This window comes from Patagioenas fasciata, chromosome 1 (genome assembly GCF_037038585.1).
Source record: "Patagioenas fasciata isolate bPatFas1 chromosome 1, bPatFas1.hap1, whole genome shotgun sequence".
Lineage (NCBI taxonomy): Eukaryota > Metazoa > Chordata > Aves > Columbiformes > Columbidae > Patagioenas > Patagioenas fasciata.
The window spans coordinates 79455852-79481111 of NC_092520.1; the positions used below are offsets into that span (position 1 = coordinate 79455852).

Sequence of the window (25260 nt, forward strand, 5' to 3'; positions counted from 1 at the left end):
TTTTTCAATAGCTAGTGGACTGTGTGCTCTCCCCAAAGCACCAGGGTTCATTCAGGAGGTACAGCTCCTGTGGTCCTGAGCATGATGGGATGCAGAGTGCTGAAGAGACAGTGCTGACAACCTCTGCTGCTTTACATAAGGCACTTTTGGGGCAGGAAACTGAATTCCAGTGTGAGAAGTGTATCATTGTGAGAAAAGTAGTGGATATAACAATATGCAGCAAAGCAGGGTGGGCAGTAGCTGAACTTTGAGAGCCTTGCATCTGTTTGCGACAGTGTACTTGGAACTCAGGGTCACCTTGGCGGATTTAGCTGACAGTGGATGTTGGTAGAAACTGCACTGTAAACAGTAACAGTTGTTAAAATTTATGAAATTCGAAGTGGCATAAGTGCCACTGTTGGTAAACGAAGTCCCCTTGTCATATGACAGAGAGGTGGGTCCATCAAGCATGAGTTCAACATCCTAATTAATATCACAAAACATTCTGGGTGTTGATTTAGTAAAGAAGTCCTTTCCTGAGACTGATTTCAGAGGGCTTTAAATCTGTTTCATGAGTCATTGTATCGACATGGGTAGTACAGTACTTTACTTACATGTGAGCTGGGCTTATTGATTTTCAGTTCGGGAGGCAACTTAGAATTTCCTTTCTTTTCCCCATTTATGTGTAAAAGAGCAAATGTTTATTTATTCACAACTAATGGCGTTAGGTATAAAGGCATATATGTAAAGTTTTCTTCTAGAATCAGGTGATTTGCTCTGGAATGTGCATGGCGGGTATTTTACTAGGGCTTATTAGCAGTAGGTTTTCAGTGATGGTGAGCTCTCTGTGCTTTAACTGGTATATGAAAATGTACCGTACATGTAGTGCGTGTTGGGGCTGCCTATCTGGTGGTCGCTTGGGTGCACTAAGCTGCTGTTGTAACAATAATCTATGTTAAAATGTAGAGAGGGGAAAGAACCAAAGTGATGCTCTACTGTTACTTGTTTTAAGTAATAGGTAATGCCAGTTGGGCTGTACTTTTATAATAGTAGTTGTGAAAAGCATCAAAGATTTGAGATGAAGAGGCAATGCAAAGGAATAACAAGAGCTGCCTTAGTCTCAAGGGTTTTGATTGCAGGGTGACAATAAAACAGCGGCAGATGTATTGTTAATCCCTCTCCCCCTCCTTCCCCCCTTAGCCCCTCCCTTTCTCCCCTTCCCACTAAGGGCAGACGATCGGGAGGGAAAGAAGGACAGAGAGAAGAGAGTTGGAAAAATTAAAAATGTTTTACTAATGCTACTAATAAGAATAGAGAAAATAATACAAAATATACAAAACCAATCTTGAAAGTTCCAGCAATGGCAGAGCCGGCACCTGGAGTCCTGGACTGGACTCTGCAGCCAACCGGAGCTGGATTCAGTCTGTCACTGGGCCTCAGTTTTCAGGGACAACTAGCAAAGTCCTCTCCTAATGTCAGCCATAAGGAAAAGGGACGAGATCCTCGTGATCTCCCACTATTATATGAAGTGTTCACGTGAATGGGATGTTATATTCCATTGATCAGTTCCTTGGTCACCCGTTTCCCGTTGCGCCTCTCGCAAGAGGTGCATCCATGCTTATCAATAACTTCACATTCCATTGCTATGTTTACCAAAACATGTAGCTAATATGAAAACTTTAGCTGACAGGCAAAATCACTAGAAGAGAAACTTGTTTTTAACAGAATCAGGACACTTAGTGGACTTTACTGAGAATAGGAGGGCAGATTCGAGAAATGGAAGTAAAAAATATAAAGTCACTGGTTAAGCTGAGTAAATTTTCATATGAGCGGACATACGGTATCTTTGTCTCCTTGTGGCTGCATTCAAAGGGGAAAAGACCCTGAGGAGATTTCCTAACGGCTACCTGTTGCAGGAACTTCTGTAGGACATCTTTGTTGAGCTGCTCAGAATCATAAAACCAGCTGAAGAGACTGACCGCTGAAAAGTAAATAATGAAGCACACCCCCCTGTCCCCTCCCTCCTTAACTGTTGTGGATGGAAAAGAAGGACACCTAGACCTTATGTTTACAAGTACTGTGCAGGATATGCTATGCAAAAAAAAAAAAAAAAGCCCTGCTCTGGGATGCATCTCTCTCATTTTGAGTGGTTATGGTTCATTTTTCTTTCTCCTGTAGTGGAAGTAATTGGGGGCCAGATATAAGAAAGCATCCACACATCTCACTTGAGTAATGAGGAGTTTATCTGCCTCTTTGCCTCACTGTGAACTCCAAGAAACCAAAGTTCGTCCTCTTGCGTTTACCCAGTGAATTGCTTTGCAAATAGATTAGCTTCACGAAAGTAAATGTTTCTTCATCTGTTTTGTAGCAGGGGACGTAGAGGGAATGAAGTTAAGTTACATACCTAAAACACCCAGCACCTTGCTGTCTGGGTAAGATTTACGGGGCTCTAAGCTCCATCTCTCTCATCTAAGCACTTTCACAGACCTCTGGATTTAGAGAATGACACCTTGAAAAAAGCTCAGAACATAGTTTTGTGCAAAATTAATCTATGGACGTACAGTTCTCAGAATTATTTTCCAGTTCTTTCAGGAAAATCCTTCTGTCACCAGAATGACTTTTTGTTCTGTTTATTTTGCCCATCTTAGTGCTTCTAACTGTAGCTGAGTGACACGCTTAAAAAAAGATACACGGTGGGTTTCTAAGCACCTGTAGTTATTCTGCTTCTTAAATTCCATGTGTGTGACAGAGTTGTCAGTAATATATAGTATTGATTGCTTATGTGTAAATCTGCTGATAGCCAAAGAGAGAGGGAAATAGATTAAAAACTAGTCCCAGCCCTTAAAGACCAGAAACCACCCTACCTACTGAAGTCATTCAATAGGAGGAGTCATGAATTGCAGAAGCTGGAATATAGCTTTGCTTTCTGCTTCCTACTCCACATGTCACTGACTTTGTTAGTGACAGTCAGGTCAGAAATCTAGCATACTATAAGGAAATACTAGATTTGCCACTTGCGTATTGCTTTTCTTCGTTTCCACATGCTGAAATTGTGTTTCTTCATCTTTTTGGTATACCGGGTGAAATCAGGTAAGAACCGTTCACTTATTCTTTGTGGTATAGTCTCTTGGCTTTATTCAAACTTAAAAAAAATCCCAACAAACGAGTATTCTTTCATTTAAATTGACCAAAAGATTAAACCCAGTGAATTATAACTAATGGAGCAGATGATTAGTAAAGAGAATTTGATCACTTTGAGACTGAGACGTAGGGTTTAATTTTAAAGTAAATAGAACAAAGCCTGATACTTTATCTCTGGCTGTACTTTGCACACAGACACACTCAGGTATTTGCACTTTGTACAAAGTAAAGAGGTAATTGTGAAATAGTTCTAAACATAAGTTTACTGTTTATTGCAGATTTGATAGGTTGACAGGTTTTCAAGTTATGCGTTATACTTTAAATAGCAAAATTTAGTTACAAGAAAGTCAGTGCGCACTTAAGATTTTCCACTTTTCAATGACAGAAGATGATTACAATGCTTACAAAGGTACACACGGAAGTTAAAATTTTATATTAACTGAACTAAACTACATATGTAACTGCCCAACATTTATCTGTGTGGTCTGACTGTACAGAGAAGTGTGTGTGAGTACTCCCACAAGTGTGCACAAAGGGCAGCTGGGTATTCCTTCCAGTAATTGATGAGAAACAGGAGTTTGAAAAACCTTCCCTCGATGACTCCTTGCTAAACAATTCAAAATATTAAATCTATAAATCTGTTTATAGTGCTTATCTAATTCCACAGTGAAGACATCACAATTTCTTTTTTTTTTTTTCTGTTTACCTTTCAAAGAACAACTGCTGTCATTTCAGAGCCATAAGCAAATGAGTAGTTTCCCTTTGACATTTGCCAGCTAGTAAATAAGTTTCATCAATTAAAATAATTTCCTTGTGATAGTTTTCTTAGTTCCATGGACCAGACTGTATCTCTGTTTCATGTTGCTGTCATTTCACTGGATTAGAAGAATTAATTCTTATTTCTACCAGTCAAATGATAATAAATCAAAACATTTAAATGGATATGAAGAAATAGTTGTACAATATCTTAGCATGAATCTGTTATATGTTAGATATGTAGGGATGAATTTTAAGGATCGGTGATTAAAATTCGATTTAAGAACAATGTTAGGCAAAAATGAATGAGTTTCATGTCACAGCTTTGAATCTGAATAGCAAAAATGTAATTAAGTGGCTGTTTATTATTGTTTAGCTGTGTATGTGACATTTGTGTAATAGAACTTCTAGTGTTGATGTCATATATAATTGTATGAAAACTAGAGATTAAATGTGACACATTCCATTAATATCTGTGTCATGTCACATGTATGACATTTTACTGGGTTCTTGAATATTGTTTTCATACATTCAAGACAACTGCAGCTGATCAGCTCTTAATTTCAGAACCTCTTGGATGTCTCAGCAATGAAACTGGAATGCATTCCTGTATTAGTAGTTTGTTAATAACCCTTCCAGTAATCTCAGTAAAAGTTACTTAAATTATTCAGAGTCTAAATGAGAAGAATGGTGATATTTATTTTGAAATATAGATAATCCTAACTTTTCCCAGATGTAATAATTGTAGCTGTTGTCGTAAGGTCATGATTCTGTCTGGATGATTTGAGAAAGGAAGTTTCAGGCCATTTCACAGAATCACAGAATGTTAGGGATTGGAAGGGACCTTGAAAGATCATCTAGTCAATTTCTAACATTCTAACTTCAACCCTGCTCTGCTTTGGAAATACGCATTATTTTTTGTGATGTCCAGTCCAGAGGTGACTGGTCTAGTAATTGTAGATACATGGTTTGGCCTAAAGGTGATTAGTCTAGTTCCCTAAATGAATTAGCATCTTTACCATATTAAGTGCTGTACTTCACATTGTTTAGCTTTGTTTAGATCTTCACTACAGTATTCAAATACCTCTTTCAGATATCTTGTCACTCCCCCACACTTGCCCTTCACAGCCTGATAAACCAGTGAGGGCCCTCTGTCTGTTCCAGATGTGCAAATGTGATGGATTCGGTTCTGCCTGCTAGCCGCTTGCTGGGGAAAGGAAAAGAGCTAGAACTGCCTCTCCTGTAACTCAAAAATTCTGAGAATTTTGGGTTACTTTCTTACAGTGTTTTTTAAGGAACTGAGTAGGCACTATTCCTCTTCCTACTTTTGCTTTCCAGAAGTGGACTGACTCTTGTTTTACAAAGGTGTTAATGACAGGAAAATTGAGAAAGGTGCCATAAAATATCAGACAAAAGCCTTCTGTAAAGTAGTGTAGTGCACTAGAAGCCAAAATATTGGCCCATATTTCTTTGGCCGTAAGCCCGCTGACACCATGGCAAAGGTGAAGAGGTCATACAGAAGAACTGTGACAGCCATCAGCGTTGTGCCCAGAATATTGAAGTGGCTTATCCACACAATGTGAGCTTAGTAGCTAAAGGAATTTTTTTTAAGCATTAACTTTCCATGTTGAAAAGCACACAGAGGAAAAATTAAGTCTCTATAGACAGTTTCAAAAATCTCCACCCTCTTGTTGATCCTGACTGATCTACAGCTGAACCTTGTATACCATAACTCTCTGAGTACAGAAATGCTAAATACTACAGGTTTTCTTGTGCCATTATGTATATGGACCTTGCAGATTCTTATTTTTTCCAACTCAGAAAAGGGTCCTTTGTTTCTTCTTTCTTTTGTTTCTTGCTAATGGCGTCCTTACAGTGATCCAAAACTATGGAAGGGTTCTGGCTCATCACATACTGTCAGACAACTGTTTCTTACTGCTAGATAAAACAAAAAGGCCTAAGGGCTGGCAGCTTTGACGCCCTGGCTGAACAAGGAAGATATGGCGATTAGAAACATCTATGCAGACAGAAATTCGCGCAGAGACAGAAATCTTGTTCAGGAAGGAATGCAGAGCCTGGCCAAGCAGAGAGCTGACCTAGGCCTAGGCTGCCTTCTTCATTCACCATTGACGATTTATAGAATTTACAGGTATGGACCTGGACTAAGATGTTTACAAAAGGCGTTTTTCCACTAATCGTTATTAAAAACACACTGAACTCATGTGATATTTGTCTCACTTGTTCTTCCACTCATTCACCGACCAGGCCCAAGGACATTCACACATCCCGTGCACTTGGGGGCGGTTATCTGGCCTGAGAGACCATTCTCACGAGTCTGGGCTATGACTTTTTACAATTACAAGCAACGTAGTTCAAAGTAATCTGTCCAAGGCCCTTTATATATTATTATGTTAGTATTATGTCTTCAACCATCCAGATGGTCATGTTAGTATTGATCTTCCTTTATCATCCAGGTGACTGGAACCGCACGTCTTGCTTTCCCACATTTTACTTTCCAACAGAATAAACAACCACAGTGGTCTTGTTGATACAACACACAGTAGTTATGAAAAATTTTGAAACCTAGATTTGATGGTTGAGCAAATGATCTTATCAACACTGACTACTAATTTGTATTTGTTGTGGAGAAAATACATGGTGCAAGAACAATTAGAAAGGTTAATTTTGCATTTGAAGGGTTCAAAGGAACACACTGGTATCTTCAGAATCATTAAAACTGTGTCTCCCTGTTGTTCAATGCACATTCTGGCACCTCATTCCAAAGGTCTGGAAAAGTTCTTCACTTTTACTGGAAAAAAGTGGAAAGAAAAGTGAAGAGATAGCATTTCAGGTGTTCTAACTCATCAAATGACTGTCTAACATTTTAATCTTTTTCAGATGAGGAGGAAAAGTGTCCTGAATTTACAGATCTTAATATAGGCAATGCTTTGTCTGGAACAGAACTCCAAGTCCAGCTACTGCTATACACAAGGGAAAATCCAAATTGTTCTGAGAGACTCATTGAACATAATGTTACTGCATCTGGATACCTTGATACCTCCAAGAAAATTGTCTTTGTTATTCATGGCTTCAGACCAACGGGATCTCCACCAGCATGGCTAGGTGACATGAAGGAGCTTTTACTGTCTTCAGAGGACATTAATCTCATTATAGTTGATTGGAATCGTGGTGCTACAACTGTAAATTATATAACTGCTGTTGAAAACTGTAGAAAAGTTGCAGAAATACTAAAGAACTATATTGACCAGATGCTGGTAAGGCAGAGAGTTGCATTTGTTCTGAATAAGTTTAAATAGTTTGTGTGGGACTGGATATTTAAGAAATCTCTGTGTATCTTTCACTCCACTTGAGTTCTTGTTTCCCTTTCACTGGAGTATGTCTGAGTACATCTGGTTTCTTTAGCCAGCTGAAAGTTTTAGGTCTTCTGGAAAGTATGAATCCACCAGTGGGGAAGTGAAATGAGAGATGTTCAAACAGTATGCAGCATTAAGATTTTACAAAAATATCACACTAGTCTTTTCACTATTTAAGGACTGTAATTAAGGATTTTAAATGAAAAATAAATCACTAAAAGAGATACAAATATTTGTTCCAGCACTCTAGAAGGAGTTGCTTAAACAATTGCTGATGCCAGTGGTCTTAGCTGGGCTTTATCTGATGATATTATCATCTAATTTATGGAATTGTTAGATTTATCACTTGATTTTTCTTCCATTCTCACCAATTTTTTTCCCAGCCATTCTGAGAAATTTTGAATGCTATCAGTTTCACACTTGCAAGCTGTCATGAGGCCTTTGTTAATTCATTTTGAGATGTATTAATATTTCAGGCCCCACGTATTATCTCATCACTTTGCAGAGATTATAACAGGTCTGCTGATACTATTTCAGAGTTCTTCAGTAGGTTGTTTGTTTGTTTGTCTGTCTTTGTTTGTTTGTTTGTTTTTTAATACTGCCTACTTTGTAGAATGGGCATCTTTAGACTTTCTTGCAAGTGTGCATTTGGCACCATTATTCAGCAGATATGTGGTGTAAGTGTTAATAGTATTATGTTCTAAATTTATAGTATTGGAAGGATAGGGCAGGGGGAGATAGATTTTTTTTCTCTCCCTAGTTCATAGTTTCGGTTCATCTTTCTTGTTATTCGGTAAATGTCTTCCTCTTCCCTCCCCATCGTCCCCTTCTAACTACTGTGACAGTTTGAAAGAAATGTGACTCAAGCTTCCTTTTTACATTTTTCTAGTCAAATAATTTCATAATTACTACACTATTTAACTAATACAGATTGTCAATGTGAAAAGAACTTTATAATTCCTATTTGTTTCTAAAGTTAGAGAGTTAGAAATATAACTTAGAGTACTAACAAAAAGTGAAAACTAAATCAGTCTGCTGATGTCTGTTCAGTTAACGATTTGTGTGGTTGTGGCTTTGTTCTTTCTTTTTTTTTTTTTTGTTCCTTGATAGGTAGATGGAGCTTCTCTTGACACTATCTATATGATTGGTGTCAGTCTTGGGGCTCATATAGCTGGCTTTGTTGGTCAGAAGTATAATGGCAAAGTTGGCAGAATTACAGGTAAGGTTTTTAATCCCAATTTAATGTACTTTGTATTGTTGTCATAGCTGCTAAGCACACAGATGATAGCACTGAAATACTGACAAATGAGAACTGATTATTTAGTTACATACACAAGGAAAAATATATCCCTATTAGAAGTTCAGAAAATTGTAAAGTCTGCCTTCAGGACATAAGTAACAGCTGAAATTTTCCAACCTGTTTACCTCTAGTTTCTCAAATGAAAAATGAGTGCTACATCGAAATGCCACTTAAGTTCCATGGCATACTACCTGAGTTTCTGTCTAGTTGATGGAGCAAGTTGAGTCCCTCTGAAGGAAAGTTCAAAACCTCTTGGTCAGACCACAGGGATCAGGGACAAGGATCTAGTTTCAGTGTGAGGTATCTGAACATAGTGTGGGCTTCAGTACATAACGCTGTCTGCTACAGGGTGATTAAATCAGGTGTCCAGCCCATGAATGGATACTTCAAATCTTACCTTGTTACATCTTTCACCACTCTAATCTGCGGGAAGTGGTGCATACAGTGAGAACGGGAGTATCGTCATTTGGGTACATCTTTCCAGACCAGCCTTGCATGAAGTTTAGGATTAACTTTTAGATGCTGGTTCTAGAGCAGAATCCACAGTGCCCATTTGGTTTCACAGGATCCAGATACTTCTCATGGTGAAGGAGCAAAACTCACTGCAGCTTGCTAAGAAGGAAGCTCACTAAGTTAATTATCAGAAAAGGTGCTAAGCAAGCTGAAGAATGGAAACTTGAGAAGAATTGTGCTGGATTTTGTTCTTATCCCAGGAAAATGAAGAGTCACTGATGAATAATGCTTAAATGTCAGTTTTTATATCTGTAGAAACAGACCCCAGGGTTTGTAATGCCAGTGTTATTTTCACTTAGGTCTTGATCCAGCGGGCCCTTCGTTCACTCAACAACCACCAGAGGAGCGACTGGATCGTACTGATGCACAATTTATTGATGTAATCCATTCAGATACTGATGGTAATGACATAGCCTTAACTTTCCTATTTCAACTTGAGAAAAGGCAGGAAAGCAAAAGAGAAGGGATAAGCTTTTTCTGTAACATCCAAGTAGGGCTGCAAAAGTATGTTTTATGTTATCAGGTGGATTCCTGTGCTGTTGCTTTCTAACAATGTCTATACTTTTGAAATCATACTGTATGTTACTATGCCTGCTCATCAAGAAACTAAAACTAAATTTTCTTAATGGCTTAAGCAATGATGGCCTGTTTTGTTCAGTTCTGACATGAGTAGCCATGTTACTGAGTGAAGTTTCATAACCGAACCTGAAAATATTGAAATAACTTATGTCCAACAGCTAACTGAAGGTGTATGTAGATAACCATGTAGTCAGGAGTCCATTAAATGTCATGCAAAACTAACAGTTATGCCACTGTCATTTATATGTTATTGGTTATAGTCTGTTCCTTCTGAATAAAAAAAAAAAAAAAAAAAAATCTGCACATTGAATAACGTGTACCTATTGCATTAATTTATGATACTGCTATTTCCAAAATAGTTTAGCATTAACATTCTTTTGCTGTGTTAGTGCGTATGAACATAGAGGTTGTAAGCACATGATTATCTCTGAATTAGTCCCTTCTGAGACAGCCAGTCTCAGCTGTATCATGGTAGTACACTACAGATCAACTGCTTAGAATTCTAAATCACATTACTGTAAGGTTAAAATGAAAAACACTGTAAAGTCTGCTTCATCTGTGCTATAATCTGGTTTATTTTTTTTTTTCTCAAAACCATTAGTGAACCTTTCAAACCCACCGCACTTGGCCCATGATTTGTGTAGTTCATATCAGTTTCTTTAATAGTACAAACATTAACAATTTAACTATACAAACTTATATATGAAGCTTTAAACCATCAGTTTTTGTAATGTTCCAATTATGTCAATAAAAATAATTTGTGATGAAAAGAAAGGTAGGTCAAACTGTGCTAAATCTCACCGATGGTCTTTTATAGGACAGGTACAGATTTTTCTGTGTTGATATACTGCTTAAATTAGTGTAGAATCCAGTGTCATGTGCAAAAAATGGAAAACTTTACCCTAATGAAAATTAAATTGGTAAAGAATTTTGGTTGCAAGAGAGAACACAAATTCCATAAATTGTGTAAATAATGTCTCAGCTACAGCACTGAGTAGTTGCTTCTGTTCTTTCCTTTGTGGCAGGAGGAATCTTAAACAAACTTGTATACATTTGTGTACAGCATTGCATATGCATATAATTATAAAAAAGAAAAAAGCTCATGGATTTTTACTAATAACACAACTTCTGTTTATAGAACAAAAGAACTGTATAATTGCAAAAATTTTCTTAAATGTTTCCATGTTATTTTGTTATGAATGTTATGATAAATAATTGATTGCATAATTCTGTTTCTGTTTTTCTGAATCATTATGTTTTTACCTTAGCACTAGGTTTCAAGAAACCTTTAGGAACCATTGATTTCTATCCAAATGGCGGAATGGATCAGCCTGGTTGTCCAAAAACAGTATTCAGTGGTAAATAAACATGTGTTCGATTAATGAGAAGAGTATTTGAGATCAAATAACAAAAAAGGTTAAACTGAGGGCATTATATTGTCTCTTTTCCATCCCCGCTCAGCACATGAGAAATAACAAAGACATTTGACATTTTTTGAAAAAAGATCTTCCACTAAGCCTACACATTCCACCATACTGCTGTTATTGGTATGATGGAATTATATTATTATATTATATATGCAATCTGCATACAGTGATAATTATTTTTCTGTGTTTATTTGTGGCTAGGCATGGGGCGAGATGTTTGTGTCCAAGCCATTTGGACAGGGTCACTTGCATATGACATGCAATGCAAAGCTTTCAAGTCTTCACCGTGTCTTAAATTCCTCCTGGTTGGCAATGTTGAACTAGGTTTTGGATAGGCCTTTCAGGCTGTAGGATGAAAACAGTTTTATGACATGATCTTTTGCTGCAGAATTTTCCTTATTTCAACCTCTGTAAATCCTAGGCAATGTTGCTGCCTATTGTTTTTGCTCACTCCTTTTGGATATGTCTATGTCTGTCTATGTTTCTACTACTAATCTACACAATGCTCTTTGGGAGTATGGGAGAATCCCTTAAGACTCAGGATTATCTTTACCTGTACTAGATTTTTTGTTTGTTTTGATTTGGGGTTTTTTTGTGTGGTTTTGTTGTTGTTGTTGTTTTTATTTTTTTGCTAGGAGAGAAAGAAATTTAGTACCTCTGAAAAAAAACCAGACATGAATCTCTGAAGTATTTCTCAGAGTGCTTTTTCTACCAAAATGTTCTTCACTGGATGCAACAAGACAAATTTTAACTCAGACTCAGCCTTTATAACTAAAAAATCTGTAAATTTAATATGACTTGGTAGACTATTTCTTACATATAAAAGCCTGTAGGCTTTTTTCTATACCTGTAATATTCAAAATAGTATTGAATTTCTTCTTCTTGTGTGTGTGTGTCCATTTTTCACAATTAGAAATCAACTAACCAGAGAATAAAAGCATGGTTATCTAAGAATGACTCAAATGGGATTACTTTGATGATGTCTTTTCTTTCATGAAGAAAAATTATTACATATTCTTTGTATTATTTTTTTCTTTCCTGAAGGACTTCAGTATTTTAAGTGTGACCATCAAAGATCTGTCTTCCTCTTCTTAGCATCTTTGAAAAGAAGGTGCAACATAATAACATATCCTTGTGACTCTTACTTGGATTATAAGAGAGGAAAATGTGTTGATTGTGAAGCTTTCCAGCCGATGTCCTGTCCAGTACTGGGTAAGTGCTACGAGATCTGCTCTGGGCTGGGTGAGATTTTCTGGCAAGTCCAGCTCTTTCTGGGGCTAATCCAGTGATCTGTAGAGATAGATCATGTGCAGAGCTGCATGCTGCTTAAAGTAGTTTAAAGTTTATGTCTTTGCTTTGTAGTTTCTCTGTCAGACACAGGTACAGCATTTCCTAATCTCTGATTATTATGCTTTGAAATGAATCCACAAAGTATTTCCTTTCTACAGAGAAACTGCTGCTACTTAGCTCATCGCTTTAGGCTTTCACAATGTGTTGTCATCCTTAGAATGCTAGTGGTTTTTATTTAGCAGTAATAATGTTTATAGCAACTTCATAGTTTCTCTGGCTCTTCTTTTGGAATCAAGCTTTTATTTGGAGGGGGTTTTAGTTGTTTGGGCTTTTATTGGTTTAGAGAGGATCTGGAGACAGTTTGTAAAGAGCTACAATAGTGTGAGCATTTCCTAATTGGCAGTTTTCTTAGGAATGAAATTTCAAAAATATTTAATTAGAAGCTGCTTTCAGTTCGTATCTTGTCTTTTTTACATCCTTATATCAGAATATACACCCTATTGTAGTTAGATCAGGTTTGAAGAAAAAACATAGATAGTAGTTCTGTATGCTATTTTATAAGTAAACCCAACCATAATGGGACCTTATGGTAGGGCAGAAAGTCTCCAGGATTTCCCCAGCATTGTCGTTAGCCATGCCTGATGCACTTACACAGAATGCCTGAGCTATAAGTGAAGAAATATTTGAGCAGTCAGCTGTTTTTTGGGTTTTTTTTTAATAACTGTAAAACCTGTGAGGAAATGGCAGGCAGCTGAATCTGGGAACTGAGAGGAGAAGCAGCATCTTCCTGCTGCAAGCTTTCCGGCTTACTGCCATGCAGTGGCAGCTCTGCAGCCTGGAACCAGCCCTCGTTGTCCAGATTAGGTATAGAAATCAGAGGGAGACAACAGGACGAACCGTTTTAGAAACAAGGACTGTTATCAAGCCCCAAAGACATTAAGCGTAGAATTGTATAAACCAGAAGTTTTTTCTGCATTACATCCATAAGGTTATCTAACATTTTAGTAAATAACATCCACAATAATAGACTAAAGGGTTTAAAACATATACTTTAGTGATTCAAAAGAGAAAGGAAGAAATTTTACCTAATGTGAAGCTGTAACTATTCTTTGCAAATATATGGGCTACTTTTTTGGGCTTGTTTTTATTACCTCTGCAGGAGTTTGTCAGCACTATTTTTTGGAGTTAGTGCTCTAGACTAAATAGATTCCAACTATCACATTATTACAATTTTCGTTATTCTAATATATTAGAAGAACAAAATGCTTGTATATTACATTCTATTATACTCAGGGGATTCCTGCATTTTCCAAGTCAATTTACTTTCTCAGAGAATATTTAAGAAAATTAAAGTCAAATCTGTCACTTTGGGTGAGTTTCTTTTGTGTAATTTTATGTGTATCAGGATTTTGTTAAATGTCTGAAATAAAATATTTAACTTTGGATTATAGGTTATTATGCTGACAGATGGAAAAAAATGCTAATCCCAAAAAGTTCACCAACAAAAGCTTATTTTGATACCTCGGACCAAGACCCATTCTGCAGTGAGTGACTGAATGCATGCAGAACAAACTGAAATATTTTGGCTGTTTATTAGCTGATCTGGAGTGAAAGCATGTTAAAAGTAGAATGTTATTGTTAGTTGCTGTTTAAAATGGTGTAATAAACCATGAGCTAAGTGTCTTTTCAAACACTGGAGGAAAAAGAAGAATGATTGTGGCAGAAGAGCAAGCAATACATGAACTGAGAAAGAAATATGTCTTTACAAGTGGTGGGATGGGCTGCCAAGAGGAAGAAAGAAGCCAGAAAATGAGAATCAAGTGACAGGGCAAAAGCTGGACTGAGAGAACCTGCTTAGATGGGATCATTGCTGCCATTTTCAGAGAACAAAAATAGGAAGCAAGACTCCCCTGGGTGGGGGACAGAAAACAGACATCTCTGTGTTCCAGTCCAGGAGGAGAGCACCCCGCAGTCAACTAGAGCTGCTCCAGCTTTTATAAGTCCATGTCTCCCTAGGAGTAACACCACGGAGGGAAATCTTAGCTAACTGTTTCAGGGTTATACTCTATGGGTATGAATTCTCATGACATGGGCTTTGGCTACAACATTTTAGATATCTACCTATGCATGTGGAGGTCCAGTTTAGATTCTTGTCCAGTTTCTGTTTTTATTAACAGACTTTACCACCATAAGAAAATGTTAGCAAACTCTTCCTCTAATTTGCTATGTTAAAGACTCTTTGATTTGGGGTGTGGGGACAGGCTTACAGGGAATTCAAGTGAAATAAAATTTTCCTGTTAGCTTTTTCCATCATCTTGGCAAATTTTGTGACCAAGGACTGAATATCTCTTGTTATAGTGGTAATCATGGTTACTCACAACACCATTTCTTCCAAACGGTCAAGGAGATGTTAACAAAGATGTGATCAATTTTTGGGCTCATACTTTAGGAGTAAAGAGTTACTATTCCTATCATCAACCAGTGAATATTTTTAACAGTGTGATAATAACAACTGTATCCTGTTGAGATCTTTTTTTGAATCTTATTTCCTATTTCTTTTTGCAGTGTATAACTACTTACTGGAAATTACTACCTGGAATAAAGGCACTAGGAGAGGTTTCATTAAAGTTAAAATAACAGATTATGCTGGAAACACAGTAGAATCAGAGATGAATAGGTATGTTGTGCTTTGTCTCTAAATCTTTTTTATTGCTCTATAGGACTAATTTTCTGAGCTTCCTAAACCTTTTAAATTGCTAACTTGTAAGTCAAAAAAATGTCATGGGGTTGTTAAGACTTGGCCACAGCTCCTTTTCCTGGATATGGCTCAGTGTCAGAGGCAAGGCTTCTCACACTGAAGAGATCCTCTCTCCATTTATGAGCTACCCCAGGTCCTTGCATGGTACTGGTTTGAATCCAGTTCTAGTGCCCTTGTTCTGAACGCTCAAAGTCAATACATCTTACGTGATTTCTGATCTTAATAATAATGCTTAGCAGTGACTAATTTTACTCAGCTAACAAAATCCTGACTAGAAATAATATTTTTCTTCAGTGAAGCTTCGACATTTCAGCAATATAAAAAAGTCAAAATAATAACTGGATTTTACCAAGACCTTGACAAAATATCAAAAATTTCCTTGACCTTTTCTACGAAGACTTTAATAGGCCCAAAACACAAACTTAGGATTCTCCAGATGAGGCTGAAATCCCTTAATAATCCAGAAAGGTAAGTGTTTGTCATGTATCAAAGTTGTTTATGAACTAAACTGTGCAGGATGTTTCCTCAGGAATCTGTATTTCCCCTAGTGATTTTTTTTAATCACATATTCCTAAATGCATGAATATCCTTCTCAGCTTACCTAGAATCAAGTTTATCATGTGGAAGAGCTTCTCTGTATTTTAACATTTAGTGCACAGCACCCTTTTTACATGTAGATGTCAGGATGCTGCTTGTTAACGCAGCGTGCTGCTGTTTGGTTGCAATGAATTGTCAAGGACCACTTAAGTAGACAAGCCCGACTTACACCTATGTGGTTAAGTTCTCTTCCAGAAGATAAATTTTATTAAGCACTTTTCTGATTGTAATCATGTGTCCGTACACAGCTTTTCACGGTTAGGTGTGAAATGGAACACTTCAGCTACTTGTGTGGCTGGAACAGGTTTTTGTCTTGTTGAAGGTAAAGACCTTCCAAGCCCAAAACACAGTCTATGGTTGCCTACACTTAAAAAGACATCATCTGCATTTTTTTTATAATTAAGTGTCATTGCCTAGCTTTTATTAATTATTTCTGGTTTAAAGTACTTCAGCAGTATTGCCATATATTCTTTTTTTTTTTGTACAATACCACTAGCAATTAAATTTTACATTTTCATCTTGTGAAAATAATGTATTACATGGAATAGTTAAGAAATATCCAGGAGTAGCAGGAGTATTTTAGTCTGAGTTGTTACATTTATTTGCTTCGTATGAATGGAAGGTTCAACAAAGTCAGAATTTAAAATAATAATTATCAAGTAATGAGTGGGAATAATATTACAATATTAGTAAGTCTTAAGACAGTATATTTTGTTAACTTGAGAAACAACATTTAAGGCCTTCTGATTTGGTCTATGATACTAGTCTAGTAGAATTGGGTATGATTCTTCGTAAAAATTATGAAACCTTGTAAAATAACCTACTATTTCATATTTACTGGGAAAGAGGATGAGACAGGTAGGAGAGTCTTAGGAAGAAAGAGAACACTCAATAATCAAAATAGTACCCCAGAATGCATATACATTTTACTTTACTAACTTGTTGAATGCCATAAGTCTCAAGCTCTCAGGTGAACTGACATGATTTTATTTAAAAGTATTTGGTGATGAGAGATAGTTAAAGCTCTAAATCATATTGCAATTTGATTTCTCAACCCCATGGCGATGAATCAGAAGATACATTTCATGGAAGCCTATCAGCATTCAGGCATTTTTCAGATAGTGATCTAGCAAATAAGGGAGATTTTCAGTGAGCAGCCCTTACTGATTTTGAGTTTTCATTCTGTTACTCTGACTCTTGTTAGTTTTAAAGTAAGATGCACTTGATTTGCTTTAAAATGGGACCCACTAAAGTCTTTCCTATGGAACCTCATCAGATGGGAGTCATATAGGCACACTAGATACTTTCACATAGCAATGAAAAGTAGTGTATTGAATCAGCAGGTGAAGGTAATTTAAATGCAGATGTTACGAGACTATTGGATGGTGTAATTACATAATTGCTCATTGTAATTATAACTACCTATATTTACCTCATTCTGTTACATATAATTACAACAATTACTTGAATACAGGATAATCAACTAGAAACTACATTAAAATATCTAAATTATTCATATAATAAAGTAGTAGGTAAAAACCAGGGGACAGATGCAGGGATAAAAGACAATAGGAGTCTCGGTCCCCCCAGATCTGGGTTAACAGCAGATAGTGGGAGTTTGGTGAATATCACTGAAAATGGCCTTCTGGGCTGGTTCATTATTTGCACAGGTGCTGTGTGAACGTGAGGGTGCTAAAAGGCATATATAATTTTTAGACTCTTCTTCTGGCCTCACAGAAAAATCATTCTTACTAACCCATAAAACCAGAAAGCTTTCCTGACTTGTGTGTGTCCAGGTGTCAGTTCTCCCAAAGAGCTTTTGAACCTTTCAGTCAATTCAAACTCAACTGATGGGGAAGGTGAATGTCTCAAAGATACTTAGCCCAGCCACTCCTGGGATTTTTTTAACCAAAACAAGAACACAAGTTATAAAATAGAAGACCTTATTAATCCCTCTGCTGAACAAGAGAGTGGTGTGCCCTTGCAGACAGCCCTTCTAGACAGCAGGGAAGCCATGTGGAATGAGGGACTATGAAAGCCTCACCTAACCAAAAAAATTGTTTGTGTTTTGCTCCTTATTTGTGAACAGAACCTGCTCCTTTCTCAAGGCTTCTCTCCCAAAAGGCACTCCTAGTATTCAATAATCACAAGTTTTGGTGTGTTGCATGTTAAATGAAATACAATATTTTGGAAAACATACATTTTTATTTCTAGTATTCATTGTTACTCTTTGCCTAAGTGTTATATCCCCTGGGGTCAGATAGAGGACTTACCAGGTGACAGCTGCTGTTGAAGAACTGGCTGTGCGAACACATTGTGCTGCTGTGTTGCAAATACTGTTGCAAATGTGCCGAAATACAGCATTGTATTGTTATATGGGATATTGAAAGTCAAGTCAGGAAACAGATACATATAATAACCTCTAATTTTTCTGGTTGGAAATTTGTCCTGTGATTTATTTCATGATATTTTGTAGGGACTTTTAAAATGCTGGCAATTTCTGTGCTTTTATGTCTTTTTTTCTCCCTCTACAAAAATAATAGTAAACTATTAAATTCCAATCAGAACAAATTGTGAATGAAGGACTGAATGAAATTCTATGCTTTGCGTCATACAGAATACCAGAATTTATCTTTCACTTCTTAGTCATAAAATCTACTATCATAGCTTTGTGGGGTCCTTAAATGGCCTCAAATTCTTATCTAGAAGTCCAGCAGTCCTTTCATATACAGACAGGTGGGGCCTCGACTGGTTGGAAATGTCACACTAATGGGCAACAACAGAAGTGCCTGGTGGGACGTTCTTTCTCAGACTTTGTCCTTTAGCTGTTTCACTGTACTCTGCATCTCAGTCCGAGGTGGAATGTGTTATATAGCCACTTCTGTGAGTTCAGAGCAATATAGAAGATAATTTTAAATTAAGAAAGTATTGTAGCTTGTATACCCTTAGAGGTGTCATCAGAGTCTATGCTACTAGTTTGCCTGTTCAAACCAGCTCTCAGCATCTATCTGTAGTAGCACATGAAGGGCAGAGCTATGAGCTACCTCTACCCTAAAAGGCAGAGTATCTGTGTTGACCTTAAAAAGAAGATTGTGTGTGTGTGTTACTCCCTTTGTGACCTCTGCTTGCAGTATTATGCAGTTCTGGGTGTTCTAGGTGTTTACACGACTAATTACTCTCTTGCATGAAACTTTCTTACGCATGCTGTCATTGCAACTGAAAGAGTTAGAAGATATAATGATGTGGTTTTCTACTTTCCTCTGTGGAATGAAAGTAGGGAAACTTTCATACCTAGGGAACTCAGAGTAAATTATTCAGGCTCAGTGTTAACAGGAATTGGACTGTTCTTGGACAATTGTTCTAAAGAATTACTTTGAATGCAGATTAATAACTTTAATGGATGAAGTACTGCATCTTTGTATTTGAGACTAATGTGATACACTTCTTATCATGCTACTTTGCACCATTCAGCTGATTGTTGTTCTGTCTGGCAAAAAAATAGAGTGATGCATAAAATACAGTGTAAACTTAGACAAGAAGACATTTCTTCTTGTCCCGAGTATCATCTCTGAGAGGTGGTAAATGCTGGAGGTTTCATAAATCAAATACTGAAATATTTTTCTATTCATGTTAACTTTTTCTGTTGTGCACATTTTTTTTTTTTTCTGCTTTTGTAGGCTGCAGCTGTGCAGATATGATTTTGTACTGATGGAGAACACTGAACTGACCTTCAAACCTATTCCTTGCCCAGAGAAGGGTACATGAAGAGAGAGCTTCTACTAACTTAATTTGTCTTATAGCAGTGACATTTTGATTCTTCCTCAGGATAAAGACTGCAATAAGAAAGGAAATGAGATAAGCTAGATTTATTTTCCAGAGTCTACCTGGTAATATGCATGACTTACTTGGAGTGCCTTAGGGTGAAATTACTTGAAAAGTTCAGATTCTATGTGTTTGGGAAATTTGAATAAAGTAAGTGTATGATGGTCTATTTGTTATTATTTGTTAGCAGTGAAGCAACCGCTGAATTAAATATGAATTATCTACATAATCCTGACACATTATTTCTCAAGTCGTACATGTATTTAATTATGTATTATTTGAAATGGCTTTTACATGGTAACATTATTATCTGTCCACTAAGTGAATTTAATATACTGTACATGTGATCTGGAGATCTAATGCACAGCAGTTTTGCTGTGCTATGTTTATTGGATAAATGAATTCACATTTTCTTACTATAGAATCGCTCAGTCTCTGAAAACTGGAACAATAAGATCTCTGGGCACATATGTAAAATTGCTATTTAAACAAGTTATCTTTATGCTCATCATAGATGAATATTATTGCAACTGTTCAGAATTTTTTCTATCAAACCTATGGGCAGGGCAGTGTTGCTTCAGATATGAAGCAACTCTAAAGTCTGTTCTGAAGATAATAACTTGAAATAAATGCATTTTCATTATGTTTCTTTTTGGGCCTCCTGAAATTAGAGCTACTGCTCAGGCTGAGACTGATGATAGCTCTTCACCTATTGAAATGTGAGCAGGAATAAGCCCTACATAAATATTTCCTCTTCCAGTTAAGAAAAAGGTTTTCCAGTGCCAGATTACCTTTCCTGATGGTACTGATTGAAGAATAGATATGTATATTTTTCTTCTTTAAGGTTGTTTTATGTATTTAACCCTGCTTTCTCATGTAAACGAGTCATATGCATGTTATGCTTTTCCTTTCTTCCCTATGCCATTGCTGTCCCTGCTCTTGACAGCAACACTTAGTTGAACCTATTGACCAATTTCATTTGAATGTCAGAGTGGGATGTCCAAAACATACGAATGCTAAGTTTTATTTAAAGTCAACAGCTGAGTTAGAAAGAAGAAGGACACTGATGTCCTAAGGAAGGGAAAGCAAGTTATGACTTTGTGCTTTCCATTGCAAGAGGCAGCTCCAGCATGCTGGTCAGTGTGTGCAAAGCTCTGAACCAGCCATTGCACATGCTTTTACTTTGGCTAGGCAAACAAGTGCTCGGACAACCAACCAACCAAACAAATACAGAACTGTGGGCAGACATTCTCATGGACCGACTTTAAAAAAGATATATTCTATAGAAATGTTAATTATGTTACCATAGATGTTTTCAGGTGGTGTCTTTCTCAGCTTTATCATTTTATTGTACACCTTTTTGTTCCTTGCCTCTGACGGAGTCATTAGGAAACACACAGAAAAAGACATTTTTCTCTGCTTATATGCATGTGTATGGAGAGGTGTTCTTGTTATTTTAATTTTTATTTTATTTTATTTTATTTTATTTTATTTTATTTTATTTTATTTTATTTTATTTTATTTTATTTATTTTATTTTATTTTATTTCTCTCTTTTTAAAAAACAAAACAAAACAAAACAAAGCTACTCTTATTCTGCTTTTCATTCTGCAGGTTTTTGTCCAGCCTTCCTCTCATCATTCCTAGCTTCCCATTTATAGGTCCCTGAGCCAAGCCTTCTTTCTTTCATCCCCTTGCCTCCAAATATCTGTTTCTTATGTCACTTTAAAAAAGCATAGAGACTTGAGAGTAAATTTCAGATGTCTTGAACTAGAATCTTTCAATGGGTGACACAGATGTTCAGGCATAGAAATATATCAAATGTCTTCTTAAATTTCCTTTTAAAGTTACTTTCTACATCTTCAGTAAAGTTTTATATTTTTATACGGTTTTTGTTTCGTTTTTATATTTCATATCCTCTTTTTTCATCGATTTTATATCCTGCTGAGAAGACCTTAAGTATGGAGGTGTGAATATGTTTTTTGACTGTAAACTTTTATTTTGCTTAAGATACTCAATTTCAAGTTAATATCCAGAAAAAATAATGAAATTGTATTAGCTCTAAATTGGCAGCATAAAGGGTAGATATACTGCTCTTTCCAGTAATGGAACTGAGTGCTTGTTTACTACCATAGCTATTATTAATGTTGTTGTCAGATGAGTAGTTTTTTTCCCCTATTTTGTGGATTGTTTACCCATGTAAGCTTGATTTTTAACAGCTCACTCTATTTAAAGACAGAGACATATAAATGTCTACCTTGTCAGCATTTGCTGGGGTCAGCATTTTCACTACAAACTATACAGTTTGCCATTTACATGCTCCCAAAATTAGGATAGTCCTCTGGTATGGCAGCCCTTGGAAAGGTCAACTTGCACTAATATATGCTTTTAGGCAGTAGTCATAACTCATGTACAATGGTGTACTAGCCTCATGCATCCTTTATCTATATTGTAAACATATTGGCAAAGTGATGACTACATAAGTAGTCATGATGTGTTGAGTTGTGGGGTAGAGCATAAGACATGAGTGAGAAAAAGTGAAGGACTGAGATACCTTCCTAGAACTTTTTGGTTACAAATGCATGGAAAAATGTGAGGTAATGTGCTGTTGAAATGATGCAAGGAGACATAGAGACATGAATAACAATGTTGCACGGTGGTGCGATATAAAGGTAATAATATTTTCACACACTTTAAGCATACCTATAAAAAATGTAGGACATGAATAGTGGTTTGTTGCCTTAATTTGGGTATACTTTGGATAAAAAGCAAAGAAGCAGTGGGGTTAATAAGGAAGTTCCAATAAAAAACATGAGACAGAAAGAAACTTTCTTTTTCTAATTTCCCATCTTAGTTGGTAATTTCGATTTGTAAGAGGGACTGTTCCAGGCAGTGCATTTCCATCACTTAATTGCACTTCTCAAGTGGCTAATCACTTGGACTGTAGCCTTGTGACTCCGAGCACCAACAAAAATGTACTGTAATTGTTCGGAAATGCATTGCTTTTTATGGCTCACTGCCACATGCTACTTTGTACTAATTCTGTCAGCTCCCTCAAGCTCAGCAGAGAATACCACAGAAAATGAAAACTGTCCAAGGAGTTCCCTGTTCTGAAGCAAGTGGTGATGACAGATCAGTGGAGCACACTTCTGCATCAGAGCTGAAGAGAGGTTGGACTCATTGCAGTATTGTTTTGCATTCTGTCAGAATACAAAATATCCACCAACATTTTTCATTTTACTACGTATGTTTTCATTAGGAATATTCAGAATGAACTGAAAACCCCCAAATCAATTTTTGCTGAGAAAATCTAAATTGGAGAAATAGGTCATTTCAAACTACACGGTGTTTCAAAAACATGGACCCAATTTCAAAGCAGTATGCAAGTTGCTTCAAAAAGATGGACCCAGTTTGAAATCACTGTATCTCTGCAACCACGAACCACCCATGAATGAAACTCTTACCGCTTGAAAGGATGAGACGTAGCATTTCAAATTATTGCCACTGAATGCCTCTACCAGCACACAAACAGCCCCCAGCCTCAGTCATTCGCAAGATGATGACCCTGGAACACAATTGACGTCAGGTCCATATTTTTGAAACACCCTGTAATTTGACTTGGAATGAAATATCTGCGTTATAGAAGTACCCTAAACACTCCGATTTTCTTCTGGTTCAGTATTTGGCAATAAGGACTGGACTGCTGTGTGGCCTGGTGATACTGTTGTGCTTTGGTTTTCTCACCTGTAAAATGGAAAAGTGTCCATTCAAGAAATGCTTCTCAATTTGTAATGTTAAATTTTGTTAACTTTATTTTAGAAGTTTGCTTGTATCTAGTGTGTTTAACTGGAAGGAGCAATCTCTATATATGTGAAGAAAGATATATCCCGTGAGTAAATGTAGACTCTGTAATTAATAAGTATATTGTAATAATACCAAAGGGATCTCATTAGTATATACTTATAGTAATGAACTCTAAATTATTTCTATCAAATGCAACAAGCTTGGGAAATCTAATGCAGTATTTATATTTAGTGCTTAGTCACAGGGAGATGAAATTGTTAAGTGACAGGTTTATAAAACTAATATAAGCTTGTTTTTCTGGTTTCTTTTAGACCTGATTTGTATTTGATAACATCATCTTTTCTTTTAACTATACTATTTAAAATGACATGGCAGTGAAGATATGTCAAGAAACTCATTAAACACTAGTAGTAAGTGGAGTAAGCAGTAGTTTACATAGACAAAAGGCTGTATAATACAGATGTTCACTGCATCAGTCTCAAATCACCATAGGTTGAAGCAGTCTAGATCAAAGGCATGTAAAAGAAGACCATTTTCCAGTTTAATTTGAGATGGCTTTATCGATTTCTGTGATGCTATATACAGTTAAGGCTGTTGTTTATGATCTCTGCCTCAGCTAAGGATTGATTTCACATTGGGTTTGCTTATTTCTGTAAGGTAAAGTGCAGATATATGTTGGTGGAATTGATGGCTAAGTTTATATACAGCCAAGTGGAAAACAATTTAGTAAGGAGATGTTGAAAGCAGGTTAGGTATCTTTTTAGGAAGCAGAAAGTCCTGTAAAAACATCTGCTCTTTTTATGTGAATTTTGTAGTTATGAGTTACTTGTAAAGGAGCATTTAAGGGTAATTAGTAATCACTCGAGACATTAATGTCTGGATGGCAAGTGATGGACCAATACAGCACAGCTGACATGAGTGAGGAAGGAAGAATTCAGACATGGGGACCTAAAGAGGTACTAAATCTGAATTTATGCTAAGTCCAGAGTCACCTACTATGTTTGACAGCTGCCTCTGATGGCAGTCAGTGGGTACCTCAACTTATTTTTTCACTTTGATGTTTCCAAGATTTCTTCTGAAGCATATCCAGATTTATGCATCAGTCTTAGTGCTGAACAGTTTGACAATGCCCCCTACCTAGTCAAGATATCAAGTCTAAGCACGCTTACACCTCCCTCTTCAGAGTGGTGGGCAAGCATGGTGCACATCTCATGCTTTGAACTGAAGTACACAGAAAAAGTTGGGACAGACTCTGCCTTCTGTTAAAACAGTGTAAGAGAAATTATATGCTGCTGTTCCCTACAAGACATAGTTTAGAGTTAAGAGACCCTGTTTGGAGTACAAGCTAGTCATACATGGGATCAGGGAGGTTTAGGTTTACATCCATGGATTCCCACAGGAGTGCTGGTGTCCTTGTGCTCTGTGCCCTCCTGGTCTGGGCTCACTTTCCCCCCTCCTCTTGAGTGGGGAAAGAATGGGTGTGCAGAATGGGACTAAAGTTGGCTGAGATAGGGAAAGCACAGGTGAACCGAGTACTCAATGGGAGTGGGACTCTTTAGTGACAGGCCTTACTTCAGAGGCTGCTATATGGCAGATGTGTAAAATGGACTTACTCTTAAAAGTCTGTGTTCATTTGGTCTGAATTCTAGACAAACTGTCTGTCCTTTCCTTCCTTCGGGAACTACTTGAGAGAATCCAGCGCAAAGCTACAAAGATGATTAAGGGAGTGGAGTATCTCCCTTATGAGGAAAGGCTGGGGAAGCTGAGTCTCTAGCTTGGAGGAGACTGAGGGGTGACCTCATTCATGTTTATAGATACGTAAAGGGTGAGTGTCACAAGGGTGGAGCCAGGCTCTTCTCAGTGACAACTAACGATAGGACAAGGGGCAATGGGTACAAACTGGAACACAGGAGGTTCCATT

The 25260-nt window shown here is 36.9% G+C and overlaps 1 protein-coding gene across 2 annotated transcripts; it reads left to right on the plus strand.

Moving 5' to 3' along the window:
• The first annotated feature begins 2867 nt into the window (after positions 1–2867).
• On the plus strand, positions 2868–19765 carry LIPI (lipase I). 2 transcript variants are annotated; one of them, XM_065848898.2, is made up of 10 exons: positions 2868–3069; positions 6775–7151; positions 8361–8469; positions 9363–9464; positions 10911–11000; positions 12114–12281; positions 13811–13903; positions 14925–15036; positions 15412–15585; positions 19392–19765. In XM_065848898.2, exons 1-10 carry the CDS (start codon positions 3021–3023, stop codon positions 19477–19479), a joined length of 1362 nt encoding a protein of 453 aa, XP_065704970.1. In that variant the 5' UTR covers positions 2868–3020; the 3' UTR covers positions 19480–19765. The 2 variants fall into 2 exon arrangements, with proteins under 2 accessions (XP_065704970.1, XP_071665828.1); XM_071809727.1 differs by lacking the exon at positions 15412–15585.
• The last annotated feature ends 5495 nt before the right edge of the window (positions 19766–25260 follow it).